This window comes from Prunus mume, linkage group LG7 (genome assembly GCF_029339155.1).
Source record: "Prunus mume cultivar Tortuosa linkage group LG7, ASM2933915v1, whole genome shotgun sequence".
NCBI lineage: Eukaryota > Viridiplantae > Streptophyta > Magnoliopsida > Rosales > Rosaceae > Prunus > Prunus mume.
Window position 1 is genome coordinate 9,533,785 of NC_142704.1, and position 27,473 is coordinate 9,561,257.

At 38.6% G+C, this 27,473-nt stretch overlaps 6 protein-coding genes across 10 annotated transcripts; 2 read left to right on the plus strand and 4 right to left on the minus strand.

Moving 5' to 3' along the window:
* Positions 1 to 3,601: 3,601 nt before the first annotated feature.
* MIS12 (minichromosome instability 12 (mis12)-like protein) lies at positions 3,602 to 6,024 on the minus strand. 3 transcript variants are annotated; one of them, XM_008245856.3, is made up of 7 exons: positions 5,848 to 6,024; positions 5,704 to 5,761; positions 5,172 to 5,267; positions 4,895 to 4,990; positions 4,656 to 4,791; positions 4,067 to 4,204; positions 3,602 to 3,962 (listed from the first exon to the last, which is right to left on the minus strand). In XM_008245856.3, the coding sequence occupies exons 1-7, from the start codon at positions 5,967 to 5,969 to the stop codon at positions 3,901 to 3,903; spliced, it is 708 nt and encodes a 235-aa protein (XP_008244078.2). In that variant the 5' UTR covers positions 5,970 to 6,024; the 3' UTR covers positions 3,602 to 3,900. The 3 variants fall into 3 exon arrangements, with proteins under 3 accessions (XP_008244078.2, XP_008244077.2, XP_088912060.1); XM_008245855.3 differs by having other exon boundaries at positions 5,172 to 5,291; XM_089055934.1 differs by lacking the exon at positions 5,172 to 5,267.
* A 125-nt stretch (positions 6,025 to 6,149) lies between these two features.
* On the plus strand, positions 6,150 to 9,298 carry LOC103342241 (plant cysteine oxidase 3). The gene is given in 6 exon segments (XM_008245854.2): positions 6,150 to 6,443; positions 7,389 to 7,540; positions 7,886 to 8,042; positions 8,429 to 8,476; positions 8,479 to 8,628; positions 8,742 to 9,298. Coding segments are annotated over 6 exon segments (837 nt in total). The 5' UTR covers positions 6,150 to 6,238; the 3' UTR covers positions 8,867 to 9,298.
* Positions 9,299 to 9,317: 19 nt separating this feature from the next.
* ENO1 (enolase 1) lies at positions 9,318 to 12,442 on the minus strand. The gene is made up of 7 exons (XM_008245853.3): positions 11,746 to 12,442; positions 10,952 to 11,259; positions 10,649 to 10,803; positions 10,254 to 10,571; positions 10,003 to 10,149; positions 9,864 to 9,914; positions 9,318 to 9,731 (listed from the first exon to the last, which is right to left on the minus strand). Exons 1-7 carry the CDS (start codon positions 12,165 to 12,167, stop codon positions 9,666 to 9,668), a joined length of 1,467 nt encoding a protein of 488 aa, XP_008244075.2. The 5' UTR covers positions 12,168 to 12,442; the 3' UTR covers positions 9,318 to 9,665.
* A 1,387-nt stretch (positions 12,443 to 13,829) lies between these two features.
* Positions 13,830 to 15,130, plus strand: LOC103342239 (tetraspanin-11). The gene is made up of 2 exons (XM_008245852.3): positions 13,830 to 14,506; positions 14,604 to 15,130. Exons 1-2 carry the CDS (start codon positions 14,003 to 14,005, stop codon positions 14,928 to 14,930), a joined length of 831 nt encoding a protein of 276 aa, XP_008244074.2. The 5' UTR covers positions 13,830 to 14,002; the 3' UTR covers positions 14,931 to 15,130.
* A 453-nt stretch (positions 15,131 to 15,583) lies between these two features.
* CDF1 (cell growth defect factor-like protein (DUF3353)) lies at positions 15,584 to 17,975 on the minus strand. The gene is given in 6 exon segments (XM_008245851.3): positions 15,584 to 15,828; positions 15,830 to 15,856; positions 15,946 to 16,022; positions 16,754 to 17,136; positions 17,587 to 17,672; positions 17,757 to 17,975. Coding segments are annotated over 6 exon segments (753 nt in total). The 5' UTR covers positions 17,816 to 17,975; the 3' UTR covers positions 15,584 to 15,707.
* A 2,126-nt stretch (positions 17,976 to 20,101) lies between these two features.
* Positions 20,102 to 26,095, minus strand: AAE17 (acyl-activating enzyme 17). 3 transcript variants are annotated; one of them, XM_008245848.3, is made up of 14 exons: positions 25,698 to 26,095; positions 25,355 to 25,484; positions 24,971 to 25,239; positions 24,627 to 24,831; positions 24,220 to 24,260; positions 24,005 to 24,130; positions 23,445 to 23,518; positions 23,006 to 23,226; positions 22,267 to 22,360; positions 21,908 to 22,124; positions 21,241 to 21,366; positions 21,052 to 21,150; positions 20,499 to 20,711; positions 20,102 to 20,390 (listed from the first exon to the last, which is right to left on the minus strand). In XM_008245848.3, exons 1-10 carry the CDS (start codon positions 25,949 to 25,951, stop codon positions 22,072 to 22,074), a joined length of 1,467 nt encoding a protein of 488 aa, XP_008244070.2. In that variant the 5' UTR covers positions 25,952 to 26,095; the 3' UTR covers positions 20,102 to 20,390; positions 20,499 to 20,711; positions 21,052 to 21,150; positions 21,241 to 21,366; positions 21,908 to 22,071. The 3 variants fall into 3 exon arrangements, with proteins under 3 accessions (XP_008244070.2, XP_088897164.1, XP_088897163.1); XM_089041038.1 differs by having other exon boundaries at positions 25,698 to 26,093; XM_089041037.1 differs by lacking the exons at positions 20,102 to 20,390; positions 20,499 to 20,711; positions 21,052 to 21,150; ... (3 more) ...; positions 24,005 to 24,130; positions 24,220 to 24,260 and having other exon boundaries at positions 23,152 to 23,226.
* Positions 26,096 to 27,473: the final 1,378 nt, after the last annotated feature.

Genomic DNA, 27,473 nt, shown 5'->3' on the forward strand with positions numbered 1-27,473 from the left:
TTTGTTGTAAAGTGCATTTAGAAACAAGGACAAATAAACCGTCCTTACTAACTATCGTCCCTAGCGGCAAAGGAAGTCATCTTAACAACATTGTTACTGCTTTTGTTTGTGGATCAAATTTCAACAGTTTTCCAGTTGCGTCGTGCTCAACATTTGCTTATGCATGTCACTGCAGACATACATACAGTCCTATGTTTAATTATGTACAATGTCATAAGCAAATTACAATTTTTTATGTGAAAGACTAAGGTGAGAATTGTCTTGTGAAACACATATGGATTGGTTTTGTTAGCTTTACAACATGTTCATATATTGTATTATTATGATATAAACTTGTAGGATTGCTACAACTCTTGTTTAATATGTTTTACACCTTTATGAGTTACTAGCAGAGTTTGATTATGATTTCTACTTTTGCACATGAGTTTGTGTTCCACTAGGATTGAGTGTGAAGCGCTTCTTACAGGAATGACCAATGGCTAGCGAATAATAAAATGACGAGACCTAAAATAGGTTTGTTGGATATTAAAGTAATTAATATTACAGCAACATTGCATTGCCAAACTAGAAAGAAATTATCAGTTTAAACTAAGACAACTTGATCAACGTCACTAACTAGTAAGTAACTACTCAATCAATCATCCATATAGGAAACAATTTAACTAAGACAAGTAAACAATTTCATCACATGATGATGAAATTGATCACTCCACTATAACTAGATTCTGATAGTCTTGGCTAGAAATGGCAACTTCCATGGCATGTTCGGGGCCAAAATCCCCACCATTGTCTAGGAAGAATTTGATCAAATTGTTGTTGATGAAGCCACTCAACATGGTGAAGCCTAAGCCTTGTTGTGCATTAGGCATCCCCAGCATAGACATGTGTGCCCTGATATTCCAATACACAATATGTGGCATCCACATCCCCATATTCATTCTCCTTAAACTTTCTTTGCATTGCCTCAAAATCACTTAGTCTCCCATATATTATAGGCCCCCTAGAGGGAGTGAACACATACACCCTGTCGATCATCTGCTCCGGCTTCAAATTATCATCCACAGCCACTTTTAGGATCAAATCAAACACCTTTTCAAAATTAACCTCAACATCCCAAGGGCCTAGTTTTGTTGTCATAAACTCGTACTTGGACTTAAGATCATTGCACCTTGTATGGAAACCAGCCGAGGTTCTCACTGTAAGGCTCACCTTTCCATTCCATGGTTCTTCACTCTGTTGAGACAGTAGAAGCCCCAAACCCACCGACACTTCGTTGTTTGACCCGACATCACATACAACCAAACACTTTTTAAACTTGCCTTGCTTTAAGTAGATGTCCTCCACCATGGTCTTCCACTAAAGATCAGCTGTAGCCATTAGATCATGCACGTTGTCATCTTCATTATCCATCCTTCTCTTAAGATAGCCTATGATCTCATTTAGAAGCAAAGCATCGCCTTAATCTTGGACTTGCCGGCTTTGTTGACGTCCTCCAAATAAGTCTCAACCGCGCAGGGCTCGGCTTGAAACCCGGATCATAAACCCATTTGTTGCCACCGGTATAAGTCGGGGTGGCCAAGGCTTTGTTCAATGGCACCAAAACCTTCATTCCATAACTACTTCCTGACTCAGACGCATAATCATCGTCGGCCTCCTCCGATTCTACTTCTCCCGGGAAAACCTTTTGCAATGCTCTCGCAGAGCAGAGTAGCCTAATCGTAAGAGGAGTCGATGTGAGGGAAAAAATCAGCCGCCATGGTTATCTCCAAGCACTTAGGCTCATCAAAACTAGCAATCCTATGATTTTTCAAGCTCAATCTCGACGTGAGGCGAAAGCGTAAATATCGAGACGGCGCGTGTAAGATGCGATAATTAGGGTCAAGTGGTACCTCTCAACAGCCTTTTTTGCCATGGACAAGATCTTTACCTCCTCCTCCTCGTCTAAATACGAACCCCCGATGCCTTGTGTGATCGGTGGGTAGTAACGAGGAGGCAATTGGTCTTTTCCTTGTAAAGTGAGGTACAGATCTGGAGAAGATTGGCGAAAATGCCAAAGGAGGCAGCAATAGCAGCAACATTGCAGGCAAGGGTCTTGGGGTGAATATTGGTAAAGCCAGTACGACACCGTGTAAAAGGCTTGATCGTCAAATTTACCACGTCGGCGACGTAGATTGAAGATGAGCTTGAGTGTGGTGAGGAGGTTGTGAAGACCATGCATGCGGCAGCAGCTTGCTCGGAGATAGTCATCCGAAAATTGGGGTATGCCCCTCTAGTATGCAGGTGGTTTGATGTTGAAAAACAGATGGAAGCAAGGGTTAGGGATAGGTTTCTTGTTGGAACTATCCTTATAGTTATTAGTCGTTAATCTGCTAAGCAATGGAGGACCAACAAGAGTTGTTGGAGTTAGAAGTTGAATTTGAGGGGGAGAATGAGGAGGAATATTGGCTTTTCCGATGACATGATTACTTCTGCATACTTTTAGGAGGACGGAGGTGGTGTAATACACTGGCACTGGTTTCTTCATCTCAAAGCAAAGCTAAGCTTCTCTCTCTGCTCTCTGCGTTCTCTGCTCAGAGAGAGTGTATTGAGTTTTTTTTTAAGTTACAATGAATTTCAGTAATTTGTTTGAAGGGAGAGGAGGACTAGTCTCTTTCAGTTTGTTTGTTCCAATGAATTATAGATTCCCTCTCTATACTAGGCATTGGCTTGGGCACCAAGGAGTTTCTTACTTAGGCTCAAACTCTACCACGAGCAAATATATTCTTGATTCTTTCATTTATGTATGCTATGTCCAATTTCAACAAAAATATTTCCTTTCCTTTTTCTTTGTAAAGTAAATAATAAATGGACATTAATTTCCTAAGCAGTAATGGTTGATAAGTTGGGTAGTTGGTGTTGTTCAAATCAAACAAGTCAAATTCTTTAGTTTTCTGGGATTTTCCTTGTTTCTTATGAGCAACCAAATTAAGCAAACAGATTTGTTGTGTGTATCTTTGTGATTAAATGTTATAGAAGCTATTGTTTTTGTTTGCTTTCCTTCTTTTGATCTCATTTTAAAGTTTTAAATTTTCAAAGCTTCTCATTGTACCTAGAGATTGCATGACTCAAGTGATCATGGTTGTCACGACTCAGGTGGTTGTGGTTATTTGTGATTAATATCATATCACACCATATAGAAAGAGCATAACATAACATAACATAATTCAGAACCTCAACTTTGCTTCACCCAAAACCCCAAAAAAAAAAAAAAAAGCACAATTTCTATTATCAAGCTGTTTGTAAATCTCTAAATAGGCAAGGCAACAATTGTTATTTAACATATAGTTGGCATTGCTTTGTTTTGTTGTGTCTTTGAACTTTGGTTTTGGGTTATCCTATAAACAACAAAATCCACAACTGGAGATCCCACGTAGTATGACTCATTGATCTCATTAACTTCATTGATGCTACTGAACACGTGGAAACGTTCAAATTTTATCACATCAGTCGTAATTTGAAACACATATGCATTGATTCGAAATGCAATGGGGTAGGTGGAACTCAAACCCAATGAACCTTTCCTCTCTATTAAGAAACAAGCCATTTCTAAAAAAGAAAAAAATTTAAAAGTAATTTAATCAATGCATTGCCAGAAAAGCACCATTGCCTTAAAATCAATGGAATATCATGTAGTACAGGCTATAATATACGATAGGCGATTACACCTCAAACATAAACAATACATTCCAATTTCATGGAAAAGTGGGGAAAGACTTACAACTGCCCTAAGGCATGACTTGTGTACTATAAGAGTGACGAAATCATACATAAATTTTACATGTTTTTTATATTGGCTTAAAATTCTTGAAGATCTTCCAACTCCGCATCAGAGAAGCCTGCAAAATAGAGTGTACAGCAAGTTCACCTGTTTTTCAAATGGACTAAAACTTCTTGAAGATCTTCCAACTTCGCACCAGAGAAGCCTGCAAAATAGAATATCTTGTAACCAAACAAGGAAATCCAACATCCTAAAATAAGTTTGAATTGCAAGACCAAAAGTTGAACATAAATACTCCATAGCTATTACCTTTGCCAATACCCATCATAGATGGATCTCTGTGTGGGTTGTAAATCTTATCTGCTTTATTGTGTTCAGTTTCTTCTATCTTTCTGGTCTTCAGTTTTCCTATTTTTGTCCGAAGTTCTGATGCTGTCTTCATCATCTCTGTATAAAACAAAAATCTACTAAAACTTTTCGTCTTTTAAGATACAGCAACAGAAACTCAAGATCCAAAAAGTTAATACAAACACAACTTGAACGCGTAAATGTATGGATTTTCCCATTTAGTAGTCTTGAAACAAGAAATGGTAAAAGTAGCAGATTACTAAATACAAGTTTTCCTGCAGAACAAATATGATTGTAACTTTGTCACTTTCAGGGATCTAGCAGCCAGAAAGTTACTAAAAGTACAGGACAGACTAAAAAACTATAAGACATCTATGCCTTGAGTTGAGGTTTAACATCAGAAGTAGTTAAGAACAAGGTCTAATCACCCAATATATTAGAAGAAAAACCTTCATAAAGCTAAATCCATGTATTTTAGTATTATGAGTTAAAACGGATGCTAAAGCACACTAAGTTTGAACATATTTGGCAGGAGCATTTAGTTAGTTACCTTGGAACATCTCATGATAAGAGTTTTGGTCATATAGTAGCGAAATCTCATTGAGGGCAGAAATATGATCGTTAGAAGCAGACTGTTGTTCTAATGATTGGAGCTCTCGGTTCAGCGCAGCAGACTCCTGACCAACCTGTAAACGTATTTTGTTAAAATAGATGTCAATCTGGAAATGAAAGAAATCACAATTTTATGCAGACAAGAGATCCTTGCTACTTCTAGTATATAGTAATTACCTTAGTAAGGTTGTTCCTTAATAAATCCAACTGGGCATCCAAGTCTGGGTCACAGATTGCATTTTGACATATAGAAGTGTCGACAGGTGATTCATCCTAGAAAGCAATTTTCTTTAGTTATTGAATTATACAAGGTTTATGGAATGGAAAAGTATTACTTCCAATGTACACACTCCACATTGCAATTCCTATAAACCAATTATTTTCTCTCTCACAATAGGAGTGTGGATAAAACTGACTTGAAAGCATCAAATAAGTGAAGAAAAAAAAGCCCTACACTTTTGGGCAGCATGAACCCCTCAGGAACTTGAAAAAAGTGGTTATGGCAGTGCTGCTCCCACATAGCTAGCCGCTTATCAATATCTGATTGAACCTTTTTACGGATAACATTAATACCCTACAGAGAAAAACAGATAAATAACTGACCAGACCCAATAAGATTTTTTTTTCAAAGATTGCACCTTCTATTAGTTAGAACGAGGGAAATATAATCCTCAACCAATTCTGTTTAAATCCATGGTGAAATGTGTTTGTTTCATTTGACCTTATCAAAATCATCCGATGCAATGTGTCAAGCACCAAGAGAATTCAAAGTTTAAAAAAGCTAAAATTCAAGTTTACTAATAACATGGACTAAAATTCAAGTTTACTAATAACATGGACCAACACCCAAAAGAAAGAATGCGTTCACAAACACATCAATTCGAGAATTTTGTATAACGGAACAAGCCCTCAAATTATGGAATGAATTGAAATGCTAACAAATTAGGCAAAACAAGAAAAAAGAGAGCAAGGAGTGAAATTTATACCTTGGATAAATCTTGGGTTCTGTCAGTGCCCTCGATCTTCAGGGAGGTTGATGCTTGTCTGGAGGAAATCATCAGAAAAATAAAAATGCCATAAGCAGCTGCTGAATTAGGTTTTCAGAGAGAGAAAGAGAAAGAGAGAGTTACTGGTGGAAATGATTGCAAGCGTCATCGACCAAATCATCGACGAGGTTGAAGACCTCGTTGATAAACAGCTGCGGATTAACGTTCAGCGAATCGAACACTGCCTCGCTTTCACTGCCTTCCATTCTCGCAGTGGCTCTGTAAAATGGCGCACTTTGAAAAGTCTGGGAAAATTGGACTTGAATTTTGAAAATGGAAATATTTAGGAGAACAGAGCGGACACGTGGATCCACGGCATTTTGCCACGTCAAGTTTAATCTGTCTCCTGTCTTTCTCTTTGTTTTTAAAATTATTTGTTTTTTTTTGGTGGAGGAACTCACAACTGAAAGACAGGCCCTAAATTTTTCACTCCAAAAATATTTTTAGTTTTTCTAATTTGTCGGTGGCTACCAGAATGTTTCCGAAATTTCAAAAAGCATCTGATAAGTTGCGGATGCTTTTACAAAACAGAGCCAATTTTGGTGCGTTTCGAAGCCCCACAAGCATGGCCAGGAAGAGCTCCAAAGTTCAGGCTCTCTACGAACTCTGTCAAAACATGTTCACGCCGTCGGGGTCTCCCCCTTCTTCTGCAGCAATCAACAAGCTTTGTTCTGTTCTGGGTATTTCTCTCGTCTTTAAAAAAATATATATAATTAATATTATATGTGAAGTGTGTAACCAAAGTTTGGCTCAATTTTGCATATTGGTTTTGCAAATTATGTCGAAACTCAAATTGAGTTTGCTCGTTTTGGTGGTGTAATTGAGAATTGAGCGATATATTTAGGGGGTTTCGTTAAATTGCTAGAATATATTGATTTTGTAACTCTACTAGGTCTTGGTTCTAAATTCTAATGGAATATCCTACATTGTCATATAATTTAGCAGTGGACTAGGTTAGCATGAAATATGTGAAACTTGAAGCAATTAAGGTTTGTCTGCAAAGTGAGTTTAGATTCATAACATGCATTGTTACTCTAGTATGATGTTTGCTCTAAAGAGAAAGACTTTACCACCAAAATGCTAACTTAATTACCGGATTGCTCGTCAAGGTGAAAAACCAGTTGGATGAAGAATCACGTTTCTTTCCCTTGTGCCATTTGTGTCCAAGTTTTTATGGTTTTTCCTTTTCTTGAGGATATAAACTTGGCTGATAGGGCTTTGTTGCTTATTGATAGTAATAGCTAGAGACCAATGCTACTTCTGATATAGATTTCCATGGCCTCTGGTATGTGGAAGCGGCTTGGTTGAACTTTTATATGAGGAATGTCTCATTATTGGTTAAGTCATAATGATGTCTTTGCTTTTGTCCTATTGTTTGTCACATGCATAAATTTGGTTAATAATATTTGTCTTTTTTGCACAATAATCGATTCCTGCTTAAAACGTGTCCAAACACGAAATATCAGATCTTGAGGCCTTAACTAAGAAAAATGATGACAGTTTCAGTTCCTTCCTAATAACTAGAAGACCAAGATACTCATATATGATTCATCATTTTTATAGTTAGGATACGCCATGTCACAGTATCTTGCCTTTATTTTTCTGATATTGGTTGGAATTCACAGACACAATGTCTCCAACTGATGTTGGTCTTAAAGAGGAAAATCTGGATGACGATCGAGGCCACGGATTTTTTGGACTTGAACAACTAAATAGAGTTGCTCGATGGGCTCAACCAATAACATACTTCGATATATATGAATGTGATAGTTTTACGGTAAGCATTTAGCAAAAAAGAAATATACTTTTACAGTTAGCTCTACCATCTTCTCTGTTCCATTCCCAAATCAAAATTCTATTTATGTTTTCCTTCGAGTTTCTTATTTACAGTATTTGGTACCGTGAGAAACAAAAAAAGATGGATCCTTTAATGAATTTTTGACATTATTTTCATTTGTGTCTTTTCATTGATGAAAAGAATCTATTTGTTGTAATTCTCCATAACATGACCATTGGGACCACCATTCTTATAATTTATCAGTCAAAAAGGAATTTAGATTGTTGTTACATTCAAAGCTCTCTGAAATTTATACTCACGGATTAAGTAAATGATTTAATGCAGATGTGTATATTCTGTTTTCCTACCTCCTCAGTCATTCCACTTCATGACCATCCTGGGATGACTGTTTTTAGTAAAGTTCTCTATGGCTCTTTGCATGTGAGAGCTTATGATTGGGTCGAGCCTGCCCAGGAACGCAAGGGACCAAATTACTTTCCAGGTCTGGTTTTTCATGTAGTTTTCAGCTTGTAAATGGCACAGTTACACTTCATATTGCTGTTCCTGTAGTTTCTTGGGCTTCACTCACACTGTTCAAAGATTTTTTTTCTTAGTGTTTATTTTATGATAAAAGTTTCTACTATCTTTTCTGTTCTTTAATTATTAAGAAAATATTGTAGGTAATGAAATTATTCAGATGATTATATCATTTAGTCCAATAAAAAAGGCCATTTTAGTGATTTTAAAAAGCTAGATTCATGAGTGAGATACTACCAGAGAGGTCGTAAGAGTCATGCCCTTATGAATTGGCCCATGTTCTATGCTCATAATTTTCATATTTTGAGGGTTAAAATATGGGAGAACTGATGAAGTTTCCATCCAATACAGTGAGATTGGCAAAGCTGGCAGTTGACAAGGTTTTAACAGCGCCATGTGGACATCAGTTTTGTATCCAAGGAATGGGGGGAATCTGCATTATTTTACTGCAGTCACTCCTTGTGCTGTCCTTGACATTCTCACTCCCCCTTACAGAGAAGATGCAGGCAGAAAATGTACCTACTACCGTGATTACCCGTATACTGCCTTTGGTAAGTAACTTTGGTTTCTAGTTAGAGTTTTCTTTCCTTCGTGAACTTGTTCGCATTACAAGGAAAGAAAAAGATGAAAACTGATAATTATAGTTGTCTGCTAAACACTGTAGCTACTGGTAATGGAATTAAGATAGAGGATGGTAAAGAAGAGGAGTATGCATGGCTTGCTGAGACAGTACCAGATAATCTTTATATGCGCCCGGGAAATTACACAGGCCCGACTATTCAAGTTTAACCCTCATCGGTCATTAGTGACGATTACTAAATGAGCCCCATGGTTCTTTGTGTTTGCTCCAGCTTTGGACCCTAAGAGAGAAAACATTCCATTGTGGTTGACTACATAAGCCTAAGCAAAGAGGTAACTATGGTGCTCGAGCTGCAGTTTATCAAAGTGAATTGAAAGAAAAATGGAGCTTGTCGTTGGGTTATGATATCAAGATTAAGATCAAGTTAAGTCATCCGGACGAGTGACCTTCCTTGCTTGTGTGGCTTTCTTCATTAACTCAGGAAAGTTATGGTGGTTGCAATAGCTACAATGTTAATTATGAATGCACCCAACGATTTTGTTTGGCAATTATTGTCCTATCTTTTTTTGTTTACCGGCATGCATGGCTTATGTAAGTTCATGTTACACCACAATTTCAATGGAGAATGCTTTTTAGGAAAACACGATATTTGGCCCTGACTGAAAAATTGAAAAACAAGGTGGAATATAATATAGTACACAATAATACATTACATTACAATGCCACACAAGAATTACAAAGTTGAACTGGATACCAGTCGCGTTTGACCAGTTCCCTACAAACTCCTGAAGATGATTTGATTGAGACCACCACCATCTTTATTGACTAACAAATGTTTCTATTGAAGAGAAGACGCCTGGTGTCTTATGCCCAAATTCAGCACACGGAACTATTCAAATGACACCTAACTTTATAAGCTCTATCAAAAATTTCCGTAGATTTACCCAAAAAATCTAAATAGAGTGGAAGCTTGGATAACTTGATAAATGCGGTTGTCTATTTCTTCCTTTAGGGTGATCTGAAAGCTTCACCAGCATAACGCACATTACCAAGCTCCTCTTCAATACGCAGAAGCTGCAAGCAAATCAGAACAGAACAAATAAACAGATTATTTCAGCCGCTATGACTTTTTAAGGATTTGACCACGTTTGGGGAAGCAAGTTATAAGTGGGTGGTGTTGGGGTAGTAGGAAAAGTAACACTTTACCTGATTATACTTGGCCAATCGCTCACTTCGGCAGGGAGCTCCTGTCTTTATCTATACAGAAGAAAATGCAAAATTCAACTTCATGGCACCAATAAAATGAAATGATAGAGAGCACAGTTATAGAAAATAACTAACAAACCTGTCCACTAGCCAATCCAACAGAAAGATCAGCAATAAAGTTATCCTCAGTTTCCCCACTCCGGTGGCTGACCATCACACCCCAACCTGCAGCTTTTGCGTCAAGTGCTGCCTGAATAGATTCAGTTATGGTGCCAATCTGGTTAACCTGCAATTCAGAGGAAGAAAATAAGCTCAACCAAGTTCATCAACACAAATGGTTGTTACCATTGCACGGAAAAGAAAAAAACCAATACAGTTAAAGTTGCTTGCCTTCAAAAGTAGGCCATTGCATGCCTTCCTCTGAATGGCTTCAGCAATTTTCTTTGGATTTGTGACCAACAAGTCATCTCCAACAAGTTGGATATCAACTGAAGATTGAAGTGAAGCCCACGAGCTCCAATCATCTTGGTCAAACGGATCTTCAATGGACACAATGGGGAAGTCTTTTATAAACTCCTTGTACAGCTCGCCAAGGTTTGGAGGTGAGAGCACATGGGCCCCATCATTTGGTTGTTTCTTAAAGTTGAGATCGTAGTTCCCCTCTTTAGTGAGAAACTCTGAAGCCGCAACATCCATTCCAATTTTGATCTGCATCATTAACATTGTTGTGAGTTCACATAACACATTACTCTAATTGAATTTGCAAAATATGAATAACGTCCTACCTTTCCTGTGTAACCAGCCTTTTCAATAGCATCAATGAGCAAAACCAGTCCCTCCCTATTATCCTGTACATTGGGAGCAAATCCTCCTTCATCTCCAACATTGCAAGCATCCTGTCCATATTTTGCCTTGATAATTCCCTTGAGTATATGATAAACTGTTTCAAGCAATGCACAACAGTTATGAGTTATCAACTGTGCAAAAAAAGGTGGAAACATGCTAAAGAATTTCTGGTCCATATAACCACTAGACGCTTCACGTAACTAAACCATATGTGCAGAAAATGAATAACAAATCTTGCTAACCTTCACTACCCATACGAAGTGCCTCAGCAAATGAAGTTGCACCTACAGGCAAGATCATAAATTCTTGCATGGCCAAATTATTTCCAGCATGGCTGCCTCCATTGATCACATTAAAGGCTGGGACGGGCATAACGAGCTCTTTTGTTCCAGACACTTCTTGGATGTGCTTGTACAATGGCACTCCCTTTGCTCCTGCACCTGCTCTACACACGCTCAGAGATACTCCCAATATGGCATTGGCCCCCAGTTTTGACTTGTTTGGGGTTCCATCAATTTCCAACATAACGGCATCAACATCATTTTGATTTCTTGATAAACCAAAAAAAGGCAAAAATGTCAAGTTCATAACCAGCATACAGCAAACATGTACAAAACAACATACAATTCACACAAAACTTAATAATAAACATCAAGGGCAACAAGAACTGATGACAAGTTAAAAGAAGGGCAGGGAAATCATGTGTTAACTGGGCAAATTGTAATATCATGTTATGTTACAGCTTTACAGTAAGCTTGATCACAGCCATACCAGCGAACTAAGTAGTCATCAAGAAATAGCATTTCATAATCACACATGTTTGTCATTGATAATTTGAAAACCAAAAGCTCACAAGTAGTAAAGTTTGAAGTAAAACTAGCTCTGCCGTGCCATTTGATGCCTAAAACTCAAATACAATTTTCCATAACATGCTCAAATTAATCAAGTCTTTCTAACATCTATTTTGCTAAACTATTATCAGAAATACATTAACTTTAAAGGTGAGTAAAAACAATAAGGATGAAATAAAACTAACCTGACATCGATGCCAACGAGCTTGGGTCCCAAAATCTCATTGATGTTTTTGACAGCATTGAGCACACCTTTGCCTCCATAAACGGCCTTGTCTCCATCTCTGAGCTCCAAGGCCTCGTAGATTCCAGTGGAGGCGCCACTGGGGACGGCCGATCGGTACAAATCGTCGGTGATAAGGTCAACCTCCACCGTGGGATTGCCTCTGCTGTCAATGATCTGCCTGGCCTTGACCGACTTGAGGCGGTACTCCTTGGAAGCCTTGGGGGCTGCGGAGGGTGCGACGGCGACAGAGCATTGGACTGAGCTAGAACGACGGGTTCTTGGGCAAGGGACGGCGATGGATAGTTGGGGTCTTGTTTGGGGTTTAGAGGAAAGGAAGGGATTTTGGAGGAGGTTGGTGGTGGGCTGGGTAGCTAAAGCCATGTTTAAATCTTTGTTTTGGAGAAACAGAGAGAGAGAGAGAGAGAGAGAGAGAGGGGGGGGAAGTGTTTAGAGGGAGAGAAGGTTAGGCGTGGAGATATATAAAGGGGGAGAAAAAATGTGAGAAAGCGTGGGAAAGTCCGCCGAAGTGCGATGAATATAAAGAGGGTAGTCGATGTTGCTGTTGTTGTTGTTGTTGTTGGTGAGTCTTGTTGGACTCGGGAGATACGTTGAGACAGAGAGGGGAAGGTAGGCGGTGACTCGTGAGAGACTGCGTTGTGTACCACGTGCAATGTGCGTGCGTGTACAATACTATAAAGGAAGGGCTGCTGAGTTGGCATGGTGGGACCTTCACCTACTTTAAATATATTACCAACACTAAAGTAGACTCTTGTGTGGGCCCATCTGGCTTAAGATATGAGATGGGCCCCTTTTTGTTTGAGGGAGATTTATATATATTGGGCTCCCGCTTGATCAACTATGGGCCTCAACTCGTACACGTGGTCAAAAGGATGATACAATTTTTTTTTTCTTTCACTAGATCATTAAGGTGATTTGTTGCATCTTTGGCTCAACTATATCATTTGGGGAAGTAAAAAAATTGAACGAAGGAATAATATATGGTATGGTCATTGTCCTACACCTAACCCCTGTTATCTGATTACGTATTTAGTTACACTCTTCGTCCCCAACCAACCTTCTCGCTCTTTTATTTATTTCCATACATAAACAATTTCTCACTCCAAATCAATCCACTATTATCTCTATCTCTATCTCTAACCCAATAACTTTTCCTAACCCTCTTTCTTGTTCACTCCAAGTTGTACCTAATTTGACAATATGCCTCTCTCTAGTGAAGCCTTATAACAAGAAGCATCGCCGGCTAAACGAACAAAATAAAACATCCAAGCTACAAATTATTTTTAAGTTAAACAAACAAGCATTGTCAGATTTTCATTTCACTATATATTCATAATAATATAAGATAATTAACAGTTGAGGTGCCATCATTAGTTACAAAGTTTGCACCTTATACAATTGAAACAATTCCAAACCTATTAAGCAACTAGTAATAGAAGAAGAGTTTTGTTAGGATAAAAATTTGTACAATCACACTATTTGTGGTTTTCTCTTCAATCCAACCAACAAAGCAAGGAATCCACTAACACTTTTATTTCATACCAACCCTCTTAATTATGTACCCCTTCCATTTTAATTAGTACTAATCATGTATTTAATCAGTGTAAAATGATGAAATTCCACGTCAGAAATGAATGGATTATGAGTTTCGGATCACGTCAAAGTGTCAAACCATGAAACAAACCAACCGTCCCTACTAAACAAGAGGCGTTCTTCACTACGTGCATCGCTCAATTCGCACGTCCTTTTCAAATTGAGTTCCAGGGTCATTCTAGTACTTTCTGACTACCCCCATAGTACAACGGTAAACATGACGTGTCCTCCTACAGCCACGACACCTGTTGCCACCCACTCTCAAAAACGCGCAACGAGTCCCAAATCCGTAAATAAATTCAAATCCCAGGCCCATTCGCAGACACCGATTCAAATTGAAAAACCAACGTTTGCAACCGTTTGCGTAGTATTAAACTTCTTCTATAAAACAGTTACTCTTACGGATAAGCAACACAAACAAGGAACAAAGAAGAAACAAGAGACGTGCTCTCTCTCTCTCTCTCTCTCTCTCTCTCTCTCTCTCTCGTCTTTCATTTTCAATTCTCATTCTGTAAATCAAATTAGGGTTTTCGTTTTTCTCAGTCACAAAAAAACCAATCACTGTTTCATTGATTAATTTTTCATCATCATATTCATATCGATCAATGTTTCGCGTAAGCAACACGGTGATCGGGATCCTGAACTCACTGTTCCTGCTGCTGGGGCTGGCCTCGATAGGGGCGTCGATCTACTTCCACGTCCATGGCGGGACCAACTGCCAGAAAGTTCTCCAAAACCCTCTCCTGATCCTCGGCATCTTCTTCTTCGTGGTCTCTCTCCTGGGCCTACTGGGTTCGTGCTGCCGCCTCAACTCGCTTCTCTACATATACCTGGCCGTGATATTCTTGGTGATAGTGGGGCTCATCGGGTTCACGGTTTTCGCGATATTCGTGACGAACAAGGGGATTGGGCAGGCGGTGTCGGGGAGAGGGTACAAGGAGTATAAGATCGGAGACTTCTCGCATTGGCTGCAGCATTATGTGGTGAATGGGAAGAACTGGGGGCCCATCAAGAGTTGTTTGATCGATGCGCAGGTTTGCAGGAGCCTTGGCAACGATGTTCATCAGACCCAGTCCGACTTTTACAAAAAGAACTTGTCTCCTATACAGGTACGTACGTTCAATATTCATTCATTTTCGCGGTTTAGTTTTAATTTAATTTAATTTATTATTTGACTTAATTCGTGATTTTAATTATAATTTTCAGTCTGGTTGTTGCAAGCCCCCGTCCTACTGCGGTTACGAGTTCAAGAATGCAACGTTCTGGGTGGTGCCGAAATCGGGACCGGAAGTGGAAGACAGCGACTGCAAGACATGGAGCAATGAGCAGAAGACGTTATGCTACGATTGCCAGTCGTGCAAGGGAGGAGTGCTGGCCAACATTAGGAAGGAGTGGAGGCGTTTGGCTCTTTTCAACACCTGTCTCCTTGTCCTCGTCACCCTCGTCTACTGCGTTGGCTGCTGTGCTTCCAAGAACAACCGCTTCTCTACTTATAACGTCTACAACAAATATAGAGGCAGAGGCGGCCCTTGACATCTCAAACCTTTCCTTTGCTAGTGTTAGTTTTTTTTATAATAATAATTATTATTAATGGTGGAGTTTAATTATACTAATTTTTATTATTTAAGATGTTCATCCTAGTTATATATAGAGGAGGTACTGTTTGTTGTCGTTGTCTAGAATTGAACTGATCTTCAAGTACTTATTTAATCAGTTATTTTGCATCTTCGAAATTCTGATTTCTTTCTTGTGTTGGATTAAAAGTTCTTAGCCTTCTTTTTCTTTACGTACAATCTCAATCATCACATCAGGGTGAAAGAGTTCGTACGTATTTTGTTTGCATGAGAATGATGATGGGCTGACCCAATATGGATGATGGGCTGGGCTTCTCTCTCCAGTTGGGCCCATGTCTCCCTCTCCTATAAGCCAACCCCACTATACTAAATCGTCAAAATATTCTTTTTCTTTTTATCTTTTCAATTTCTCCTTACATTTTTTTTCAAATTTTCCTTTTAAGCTTAGATCAGGTGCGCACTCTAGCAACGGCCTTAGAAGTTACTGTCAAATATACAAAACAATGACATTCTCAGTAAAAAAAATTAGGCCACTTGAATTGACCGTCACAAAAGAGCGTTTGTTTGCGATGCCACGGCAAATCATCCCAAATTTTCTGAGCACTCAATATATAAAGAGCAGTAAAGTGGCGGCCTCAAAAATCATTAGAATGAAACATACAGCTTGGCTCAGTTCACAATTATCAGATGCATATAAATCTTAAAGGATGAACCTGACAAAACAGTTTGACTTCTACTACTTGAGAAAGGTACAAGCAAGAAACAGGAACACATATACTACGAGTGACGTTACAAGCTCGAGAGTCCAAGTTGGGTGTAATAGCATTGACGGAATATTGGGTACCAAAACCGAACCATACCCAGCCAGTCACAAGAGCTCCAAGCCTGCGATTGAGCCAATGTAAGTAAGAGAAGAGAAGAGGGGGAAAAAAGTTGAGAACTACAGCTACTGTCACTATCCACCGCAAACATACCCAAAAATGCAAGCTCTGCCCAAGCTCTTTGTCTTCTCATTGAGGAAATATATGCAAGCTGCCAAGGAGACTGCCACCTGTAGTAACAAGATTTCATTTAACACAGAAACTAAGGGACAGCAACATTGCAGTGTATTTTCTGAGTTCTCAAATGCAAATTGTAATATTTTAATAAAATACACTGACATAGACGAAGGGTTTATTAATCTAGTATGGTGCAAAAGCACTCGGACGGATGGAGAGGATCTAGGGTTCAGTTGTAAGTGATGGGAGAAAGATGAATTCAGCCTATACTAGAAGATAGGCATTTGCTATATGGAGAAAGGCCTGTCTCAAAGTTTTAACACTGATTGTGTGATTGTGTGATTGTGTGAGTGAAGCCTTGTTTGCCAAAGAAACTGCCACAATGCCACTAACGTTTTCTGTTTCAACCATTTGGACTTAATCAAAGACATCACCAATATAGGGAACAGACAGATGAAGAGGTCCCATGAAAGGTTCAAAGGACATATAAGAACAGCCCCCCAAAAGATCAATGTCTAAAAAAATAGTAACACTCCCCACATGTGCACAAATCAGTCACAAGTAAAACAAATTTCAAACCTAAGCTACAAAGTTATTAAAAAATATATTTTAAAAAATCAGGTGCACTGTGAACACAGGCAATAATAGCCTACAAAGTTCATTATTATGACCAAAGGATTCACTTTTATAACAAAATTGATAAAAATGGCATCAGCAAAGGTATGATTAGAAAACAAAAGTGCATTAGAACATTGTTAATCACTACATAAAATTTAGAACAAACCTGAAAAGCAGGTCCACCTTCAGCTGAGTTCATGATACTCCAGCCACCCATGAACGCAAAGAGGAACAATCTTCTGAAAATGACTTCAATAGGTGGAACTTCCACAAAATTGAGCAGATTCTTAACCCAAGGTGGAGACTCTTCAACTTTCTTTTTTAACTTGCTCTTCAAATTAATCTTTGTTTTCTTCCTCTGTGTGAAGCTGGCCATCAAGATTTTCTCAAAAGCAGATTCAATTGATTCTTCACTTCTCTCATGTCCAGCATACTGCTGCAAGAGAAAATTTCGTGATCCCCAAATTTCTTCCTCAGAAGCATCATAGCTTACACCAAGACGTTTATAGGGATCCCAAATGCTGGTTCGAGGGAACTTTGGAACATTACCTACAAAGACAAAGGAAAAGGAGTGAAAAAATGATTGAAGGGGCCGAAAGAATCACTTGATACTTCTCCACGAGGAACTCCCAAGGTAGATATACTAAACTACTTATCCAGCATAAATTTTATGGGTAGGGTATAATCAAGACCATGAGAACTTGCCATCAGTTAAATGTCAACTAGCAGCATCAATAGTTAGTCCCTTCTACGCTTACTACAAGATGCTGTGTCCTAAAATCTAAATTTTGGATGTTGAAACAATGGAAGTAGGCAGTAAATAGAATAGATAATGCTAACATTACCCACAAGACAATTGCAGTTCCAATAACAAAAATAAAAATAAAAATCCCCTCAAATTATTCTCCATATAAACAAAAAGAGCTCATTTTCATCCGGAGAATGAAACCCAAAACACTAGAATAATGTGCATATATGTAGAAAGATTGAAATGAATACCTCCATAAGATGTATCGGCAGCACATCTAGGGGTTCGTACAGGGGAGTAAGATGTTGGCAGCTTCTTTGTATTTGCACGAAAAGTACTGTAAGCAAAGCAATAAAAAAGCTAAATCAACATAGATAATCGCAGACATATACACACAAACGCAGAGAGATAGAGAGAGTACAGTTTTTGGCCGATGAAAGGGGTGGTGAAATTAGGGGTCGAGACCGAAAGGGAGACCATGGTTTGCTGATGAAGTGTGTGCGCAGAGAAAACCCTAATTTCAATGATTGTCGGACGCCATGAAAAATAGCTAATGAAGCTGTGAATCAAACAGGGCTTGGGTTGGAAGAGGAGCAACAATATCCGCTACCTTGTGTTTTTCAACCAAGCCAATTAAACCGACCCTATCTTACTGCGATCTTGCTATCGCTGCGAAGCGCACAGCGCACCCCTTTTTTTCTGAACAGTTATAGGCTTTTAGCTTTTAATATTAAATTTCTTTTACTAATTTGTATTCAATATATAGAATATATTTAAATCGTATAGCCGCGCGGCTATACTTTTTAAATATTAAAATAAATTAAAATAGTATCGCCGTGCGGCTTTACTATTTAAATGTTCGAATATATTTAAAATGTATAGTTGGCCTCGGCCGGCTATACTCCCGTAAGTATAGCCGCGCGGCTATACTCGTTAAATATAGAAATACATATTTCCTTCTATGGAGGCTGAGCTCCAGGCACAACGGTAGCACCTTATATCACTCGTATGAGCTCCGAGCTTTGACTCATCAACTTAACAAAGCCATTCATGCTTCAATTCACCCTTCTATATCTATACACAAGGCTTGAGTCGTATTTCCGAACAAAGTGTCAAGACACCCAAGAGAATTCTTCTATGGGGTTTGTGACAAGACAAGGGCATGAGGAAAGTGAAGCAATTTCTCAAGAAACAAGCCAAGGAATGACTGATTTCAAGTCCTCTTCCCTCCCCAACTTGCCTGCAGTTGATCAACTATGTATAGCATAATTAAGCATAGTATTATATTCTAGTCTGCCATCAAAACTGACCCGAACATGTAATTTCATACCCACTTCAACTGCAAGCCTTGTAATATATGATTTCCTCAATCCAAACGTCCTTATAAATCAAAGCTGTAAAATGCAAAAACAACGCATAGCAGTTGGTCTTAGTCCGTTATGGACTAGACAAAACTGTGTGAGGTTCCCTTTCCATTGACGTTGAACAAGGTTCATTTACAACCATGCTCCAACTAGAAGCATCCTATTAAAACCACCAAAAAGAAAGATTCATGTGGTGATATGGTGGTATACAACATGTCAATATTTCTGAAAGAAAGAAAAGGAAGATACAACATGGCAGCAAGAGGAGCTCGCTTCTGCACAACACTTATTACATGGTTGGTCTCGGCATTCTCAACAGCATCAGTTATAATGGCAGCTGCATGACCAAGTGGCTCCTCAGGAGCCCTCTTCACATGAAGGCCTGCACATCACAACCACATGAGACGATATGACAAAGTAGAGATTGGTTTATCTATACACTGATTGTCATTGGAAGAGAATCTATAGGAACTAGCGCAAGTAAAGCCTAAATTTCTTGAGACTAATCAAGATCCTTTTGTCCAGAGAGAGAGAGAGAGAGAGAGAGCTCAGCCGGCCACAATAGGACATAGCCAATGTACATGGTTGCTGAACCCATCAACCTGAACAGGGAATGCAGCAAAGAGCTGTATCTTAATTGACTGCCAATGTGCCGGCCTTCGAGTCCAGACAAATTTTTTTTTTTTTCTTACAGAAGAAATCCAATTAACACCAACAGTATGTTATTTATACAGACTGAAAAATCAGAAGACAGTAAAGATGTAAAGCCAACGCCATGTACAATATTTTTCATGATAACTGACCCAATACAAAACTAATGTGAGCTGATTTGAGAACTTTGTTACTTAAGTCAATAACTATAGACATACTAAGAACCTGAGAACCAGAAAAGTCCAACCAAAATCCGGCACTCCAACTAACTACTTTGAGTGTGTCCCATTTATAAACTAAATGATCACAAGCTAATATGATTACTTCTACCGATATAGTTATTTATAAATTTTGGCGATTGGAGCTGCCTCCCCTGTTGATTTACAATTGCTACCTTCCAACCATCAAGAATGGTTACTGCAGCATGCTCTATGTGGTGCAAAACTGTGCAAAGGCCTCCTTGTCTCTCACTGAGCCCAAACCACCTCTGCCACTGTTCCGGCAGCTAGAATAGCAACTGGGAGGAGACACAAAGTTTTGCAAAAAATAGGCCCATTAGTAGCCCAAATTACAAGATTGAGGCCCACTAACGGCCCATTAGCCGCCTAAATTACAAAATTGAGTCCTATTAACAGCTCAATTTGTGGAAACGAGTCCCATTATCGACTCAAATGACTAAATTGAGGATTAACGGTCCAAATTGTGGAAATGAGACCCATTGGTGGCCCAAAGTATAAAATTGAGACCCATCAAACGCCCAAATTGCAAAAGTTGCTTATTAGCGGCCCAAATTACAAAATTGAGTCCCATTAACTGCCGAAATTAACAAAGTGGCCCATTAGCGGCCCAAAGTACGGAGGGATGAAACATTGTGCAACAATATTTTGTTCGTCTCTCTGGCATATCTTTGTACATCAATTAATGATTTGTCATAGCTTAGCACTTTGGTCAAGTTGAGCAAACTCCTGCCGCAAAATCCTTCTCATGACCTTATTTGTTGCTGTCCTTGGAAGAGATGGGAGAGGCACAACTCTTGAAACCTGCACCAGCCAAGGAAAGTGCAAGGCTGCACAGCTAAGCTAACTCTTCTGACCACCAAAACGAGAAAGAGAAGTAAACGTAACCGTGAGCAGAGCAGAAATCAATACCTTGAACAGCGGATTTAGTTTCTTCTGCACAGCTGAATTGAAGGACGTTCTCAACCGATTCAAATCTGCAGTTTGGTTATCTGAATTCTTAAATACAACAGCAAGTACCAGCTGCTCAGGACCCCCTACAGCAGGGGGGACCCCGATGGCAGCTGTCTCGAGGACATCGCTATCAACTTCATTGCAGATTCGTTCAATCTCAACTGAACTAACCTGCCCAAACAAAATGGAGTGCTGTACATCAGAGCGAACCAACCTTTATTGTAATTTATGAGTTCATTTAAGGCTAGGTTGTTTATATAAACATGCAACTTGCAAGTCACTAAGTCAATGAGTAGTTTGTTTACATTGATTGAAGCAATAGTAAGAAGGTTAATGCATTGGGTTAAATTACAAAACACATGCTCTCTATGATATCAACAAACAGAGCACCTTTTGAACACACAAATTCAGAACCACCATCTTCCTAGCACAGGAACGAGGTTAGATTTCATGTTCTGCCTAGCCTAACATTGAACTCCAATCCTGTTTTGTTTCCAAAATTAGTGCCTACCTTGATGCCTCCAAGATTCATTGTATCATCTGCACGACCATGGGCATGATAGTAACCTCTAGATGTCCGTTCAAACACATCCCCATGTCTCCTTAAAACCTGCATTTTGGAAAATCATGGAAAGTTGTTTACCTTCCCATGTGAGCTTGATGGTATACTGGTATCCAAGTGAAGAAGAAAGTTGTTTACCTTCCCATTCCAGAATGGCATTCCCTTAAAATAAACATCATAATGATCAGCATTCAGTAATGTACTAGAAGCTCCAAACATAAGGGGACCAAGCGCCAATTCACCAACCCCTGGTTCATTTTGTGGCTGCAATAGAAGACATGACTTTAGACAGAAGAAGTTCCAGAACGGCCAGAACAGGAAGAAATACCATAAGAAACTACTCAATTAGTCATGTCAAATGCCAAACACGATTAGTTGACAAAATTTCATGTGAAGAAGACACTTGTGCAACTAATGTCAGTGGTCATACGTAATGATACCTGTGCACCTTGACAATAGTTCATCAATACAATGGAAATGTAATAGTATTTGCATGTAAAATTAATAAGCTGTTAAGTGGATATTCCAAATCTTGATAGAGAAATGACATGAATTTGCAAAAGAAACTCATGATTTCCTTGTAGGCTGTGGTATAAATTATAATGCACTACCGCTTATGAAGTGCATGAACAAAACTTGCATCTGGTAATAAAGTGGATGCACTGGTGGGTTTTCTACAATAAGTTTACGAGTAAGTACGAGTATGCAGTACATGTCTACTTTGCACATCTATTGAACACTTGCAACAAATTGAAAAGTATGGACACAAAATTTCCTTTGAAATGTGAGGTATTTTGGTGCTTACAATGGGAATACCATCATTGCCAAGGATAAACAAACTGCAGCCCATAGCTGGTGTGCTAAAAGCAGCCAACGACTGAGCCTGCAACAATGACCCAGAAACAAAACCACCACCGATCTCTGTACCACCACAATACTCAATGATAGGCTTGTAGCAAGCCCTCCCCATCAGCCATAGGTATTCGTCAACATTTGATGCTTCACCGGTGGACCCAAAGCAACTACCAGATTTCAGGGAAAGGAAAGAGAATAAATTATGGCTTCATTACTGACATAAAACTTATTCCATTAAGATACAATGCAAGAATCCAGATGTTTAGAGACAAAATATGGTGCATACCAATGAAGACAACTAAAACTTACCGAATGGTGGACCAATCATAGCCAGAAACAGAGTTTGTACTCTTCCATGTTCGAACAATACTGGGATTACACCAAGCATTGTAACTTTGGCGTCCTAGACAGATTGCAAGAGTTTTAGTTGTAAGAAAGCATTTACAACTAAAATATCCTAAATGCCTAAAATCCTATGAATACTTGATGAAAATTTATTGCATTATAAACAGGTAGCAATATTTGTTACTCACACAACCTAGCTACTCCAAAACATTTGTTTCAGAGTTCTTGTGGCAAAAGTCAGTTTACACAGGCAGGGAAGGAAAGGATTATGATGCATACAAGTGGGAAAAGGCTTTCTTATTGAAAAGGATAAGATGTATTCTGTGTGTTTTGAGGATCAAACTACTTAAAGAGTGAACAAGCTGCTAACTCGCCCCTAAGACCTAGCTTAAAGAATGGCAGTGACAACCAGGGTGTGTTTAAGCTTCCAATATTACCAATCAAAATGATATAATGGTAGGACCAAGAATATTCTAAAGTAAAATTGTATTACAAAGTTATCGCACTGACTTAGAAATAGCAAATGGCAAGGCCTACTTGAATATAAACATACAACCAATCACACAAAGGGTAGCCATTCCAGTTGGCAAAACTAGGGGGAACTTAACAAATATGAATAACAAAATATTCTAACACATTTAGACAAATAGCGAGAATATCTTATCACAACTGCACAATTTTCTAACAAGCCACAATTTTCTACCTGAACAAACTTGGGAAAGCCAGATCCAAGAGGGGATCCATTATATAGGGCAATGGAAGCTCCATTTAACAATGAAGCATATACCAGCCAAGGGCCCATCATCCACCCAAGATTTGTGGGCCAAGAAACAACATCACCTATCCGGATGTCCATGTGGCACCAGGCATCTGCAGCAGCTTTGAAAGGAGTCGCATGGGTCCATGGGATTGCCTTTGGCTCCCCTACAGTAAAGATAAAGCCCAATTAAGACTATTGCTGGACCATATAACCTTTTTCAAGTTTTGAAGGCGGCAACAATTTAGTAAGCTAGGAAATGTATATTAGGTTTCCTCTTTTTTACTCTTGAACCAAATGCACAAGGAAATTCATTTTGCATGAAAAAACAACATGAATTTACAAAAGCAAAACTTTTTAAGTTAAGCTTCAATGGTCAAATTACCGGTAGTTCCAGATGAGAAGAGGATATTTGTAAATGCTTCTATGGGTTGTTCTACAGCAGCAAATTCATCTTCTCTGCAGATTGAAAAAATGAACAAATACAATATTACATCAGAGCCTCACTATTTATTCGAAGGAGATCAGACTGATAATTATGTTCTTTCAAGATAATTATGTTATGAATCAAATACGCAAACATGCTCAGAGTTGACGATCTTAAAGAGGGTCCCATCCAATATAACAAAGTCAAAGAAAAACCTACTCCATAGCCAAGAATGGAGATGGAATGAGTTTTTAATGATACTGACTCGTATGAGTGAAACCAAATCATGCACATCCCCAAAAGGCAGAAACTTCATGCGTTCATCTATATGAGTGAAACTCATTTCAATTATTAAGAGTGCCTTTCCAGTTATGAATTTCATGAGTATTCTTTAAAGGAAAAAATCGATGATGCATAAAAGCAAGCTATAGTTAGAAAATGACAAAGGAAACAACTTCATTAACTTAGATACTGTTTAGAAACAAAAACGATAAAGAAGAAATAATTTGAGTGCGTACTTGAAATCTTTTACTGTTTCTAGAAAATCATGCCAGGAAATGTCACCATCACGCAATTTAATGCTAGAATTGGAATCCTTTGTAAGGATAACAACTGCCATAGGAGACTGTGCTGCCACAATTTTACTGCACATTTGAAGCTATAATGTGAGAGACACTGTCTGGAAAAGAAAAGCATAAACAGTCTATTTCAACTCAGAGCTAGAGTACTTCACCTATACAAGGGTATACTTTTCTCGCCACGAACTATTAGATCCTAACCACCAAAAAGCCAAAAAGCAAAGGGAAGATTATTAAGAAAGGACTTGAGACTCAAAAGGCTCAATTTGTAAGTCATGTTTGACCTGTTCAACTCAGTGAGTAGATCATACTGGGTTACCAAGTTGAACATACATGTCACTACAGCAATCTCCCATTAATATATATAAAATAAAAAAACTTTTGTATCATAATGTGAAAGTAAGATACAGGGCAAAACTGCAGGGAGCTATTTCAAATGAAAAATTAGTATACTATAATAATTCAAATGCCTCCAGTTTACACATCACGATGCTCGTACAACTTATGGAAAATGAAAATGTAGCATGCAATATTTTAGGCTATCCAGTGAAAAGGTATGAACCTGAGTAAATATGGCTTTTGCCTCTGATATTTTAAGTCTTGTTGATATTTCAGGAGGAGCAAAACTGTCAGCAATTGATACAACGACATATCCTGCCAGAACAATAGCTAGGTAGATAATCACAGAATTCACATGCATTGGCATATCAATTGCGATTGCAGATCCCTTCTCCAAACCCAGTGCCTTTAGTGCATGTGCAACTAACCTACAAATTATAGCACCAAATATACTTGTTTAAAAAAATATCCCATCATAAACACATATTCATATTTCTAGTGATAGGTGCAAATAAAAAATAAATTTAACTATCGGAAATGACTTCAAGATGATAAAACTTAGCGTACCAAACCTCTGTGTGCAATTCTTTAAGTGTCATCTTATTCAAAGGCAGATCATCATTTCCTTCGTCACGCCATATCACCATCGTATCATTCAAGCTCCTCTTACGATTTAAACTCAAGCAATTTTTTGCTGGATTCCCAAACGCTCCAGGAAGCCATTGACCTCCTGGAACTGATAACTGGCCGTCTCCAGACAGGTTCTCACGTAAAATACATTGGGGAGGTATAGAAAATGATGCATTCATCTCATCTAGTACAGCTTTCCAATAAACCTGACCAATAGAAGACAGGAACCGGATATGTAAAATGAGTATCTAACTAATTGATTTGAAGTCTTTTTTCCTTTTTCCAAATAGATAATCAACCTCAGTATTTCATACATACTACCTCAGGGTTTGAGACCGAAAATTCCTGAAAATCGGAAAAGCTGGACATGGGATCCTTATATCTAGATCCTAAGAACTCTTTTCCCCGCCTTTCCAGTAGCTGGCCAACATTTGTTAAATTTGCAGTCTCCCTTACCACGCAACAAGAGATGCAATTTCAGAATTTATTTCCATAACAGCCATAAAACAAACAAACAGATACACACATAAATCTCAGTGCAGGAACTTCTAAGACTTCCCACATCACAACTTTCAAGGGAACCAAACACTCCCTTTCTAAACGAACTTCACTCCACGTAAAACCAAGTACTGAAATATAAAAACGACTGAGTTTGAGAACTTACGAGTCGGGTAGCCAGGCGGGCGGGTCAGGTCCGAAGTCCTTATAGCAACCGTAGTACAACATCTGGTGGAAGGAGAAAGGAAGCTCCGGGCTGAGGACATGGGCAGTGATTTTGCGCCACGTGTCGGGAGTGGCAGGACCGTAATTTTGGATGATGTTAGTGAGAATTGCATGGAGTCTCTTGGCAGTCTCTGATTCGATCCCCAGAGCTTCGACGTCGGAGACGGTGACACGGTCCAGGCTTTTATACGCCATTTCCCCTACTCTACTGGGCTGCTTAAGGTAGGTAAGGCGAGGGCAGATAACAGAGCTTCAGCTTATCACAGGCTGGTAGGTTGCTGGTTCATCTTTCGTTTTTTATTCTTTTCTTTTTGGTTGTGTATTTTATGGGCACACACGTAATGCTGCGGTGTGTGTTACCTTTGGCTTTATGTGCAAAAATGGGCCATAGGTTGGTAATATTTATTCACACCAAAAAAAAGTTTGGGTTAAATTTATTTACCCCAAAAAGATTGTTAATAATATAATACCTTCATTCATATGATATACTTTTTCAATCTTCTTTTCTTTTTAAAAGAATTTTGAACTTACAAGAATAGAGAGGCATATAGGCCCAACCATGAGAAATTCAGGTATGTTTCCCTTTTTTTTTTCCACACATTTCATTGATAAGTGGGTTCAATTTGCAATTAAGAAAAGTGTTAGTGTTATTTTTCTGAACATTCACATAGATTGATATATCTGAGAAATTGGTTTTCTAACGTTTAATATAAGCTTCTGGTTACAGTGAACATCGGGCTCTCAAAGATCTTTATTTGAAAAGTGTTGAGGTGACAAGAAGAGATATTGAGTTTGTGTTGTCTAGCTGCCCTTGCCTTGAGCAATTAAAAGTGTCTAATTGCTCAAATCTGACGAGTTTGACTGTTGTTGGTTCACATTTTGGTTTGAACTTGAAGTATTTAGCAATAAAGCTTGGCAAGATGGGATGTACAACATCTGAATTTCTGAAGCAAATCTTTTTTCATTTTCTTATTCTGTGACTCGTATAGAATTAGTGTTGAGCAATGTCTCACTGCTGGTTGAGGTGTCAATATCTGACGTGATCATCAATACCATGTCATCACGCTCAGATATTGACACCTAACATAAGAAAATGTTGGACATCTCATCTTGCCAAGCTTCTATTGCTAAATACTTAAAGTTCAAACCAAAATGTGAACTAACAACAGTCAAACTCATCAAAATTGGGCAATTAACACTTTTAATCGCTCAAGGCGAGGGCAGCTAGACAACACAAACTCAATATCTCTTCTTGTCACCTTAACACTTTTCAAATAAAGATATTTAAGAGCCCGATATTCACTATAACCAAAAGCTTGTATTAAACGTTAGAAAACCAATTTCTCAAATATATCAATTTGTGTGAATATTCAGAAAAGTCTAACACAATAATCTGAACACTTTTCTTAATTGCAAATTGGACCCACTTGTCAATTAAATGCGTGGAAAAAAAAAATTCAAGGAAACATACCTCAATTTCTCAATGGTTGGGCCTATGTGACTCTCCACCACACCATCCACCCACTAGTTGCCACAACTTCCTCTTAAGGGCAAGAGAGACAAAATCTGATCAGAAAATCATTCGGCAAATTCCACAAGTTGTCCAGATCCTAAAGAACAGAAAACAAAATTAAAAATGTTACGGGATGTCATTTCATTTCATAGTTCTATGAAAGTTATTGAACACAATGAAAACCCAAGGAAGTCCTTACGTTTC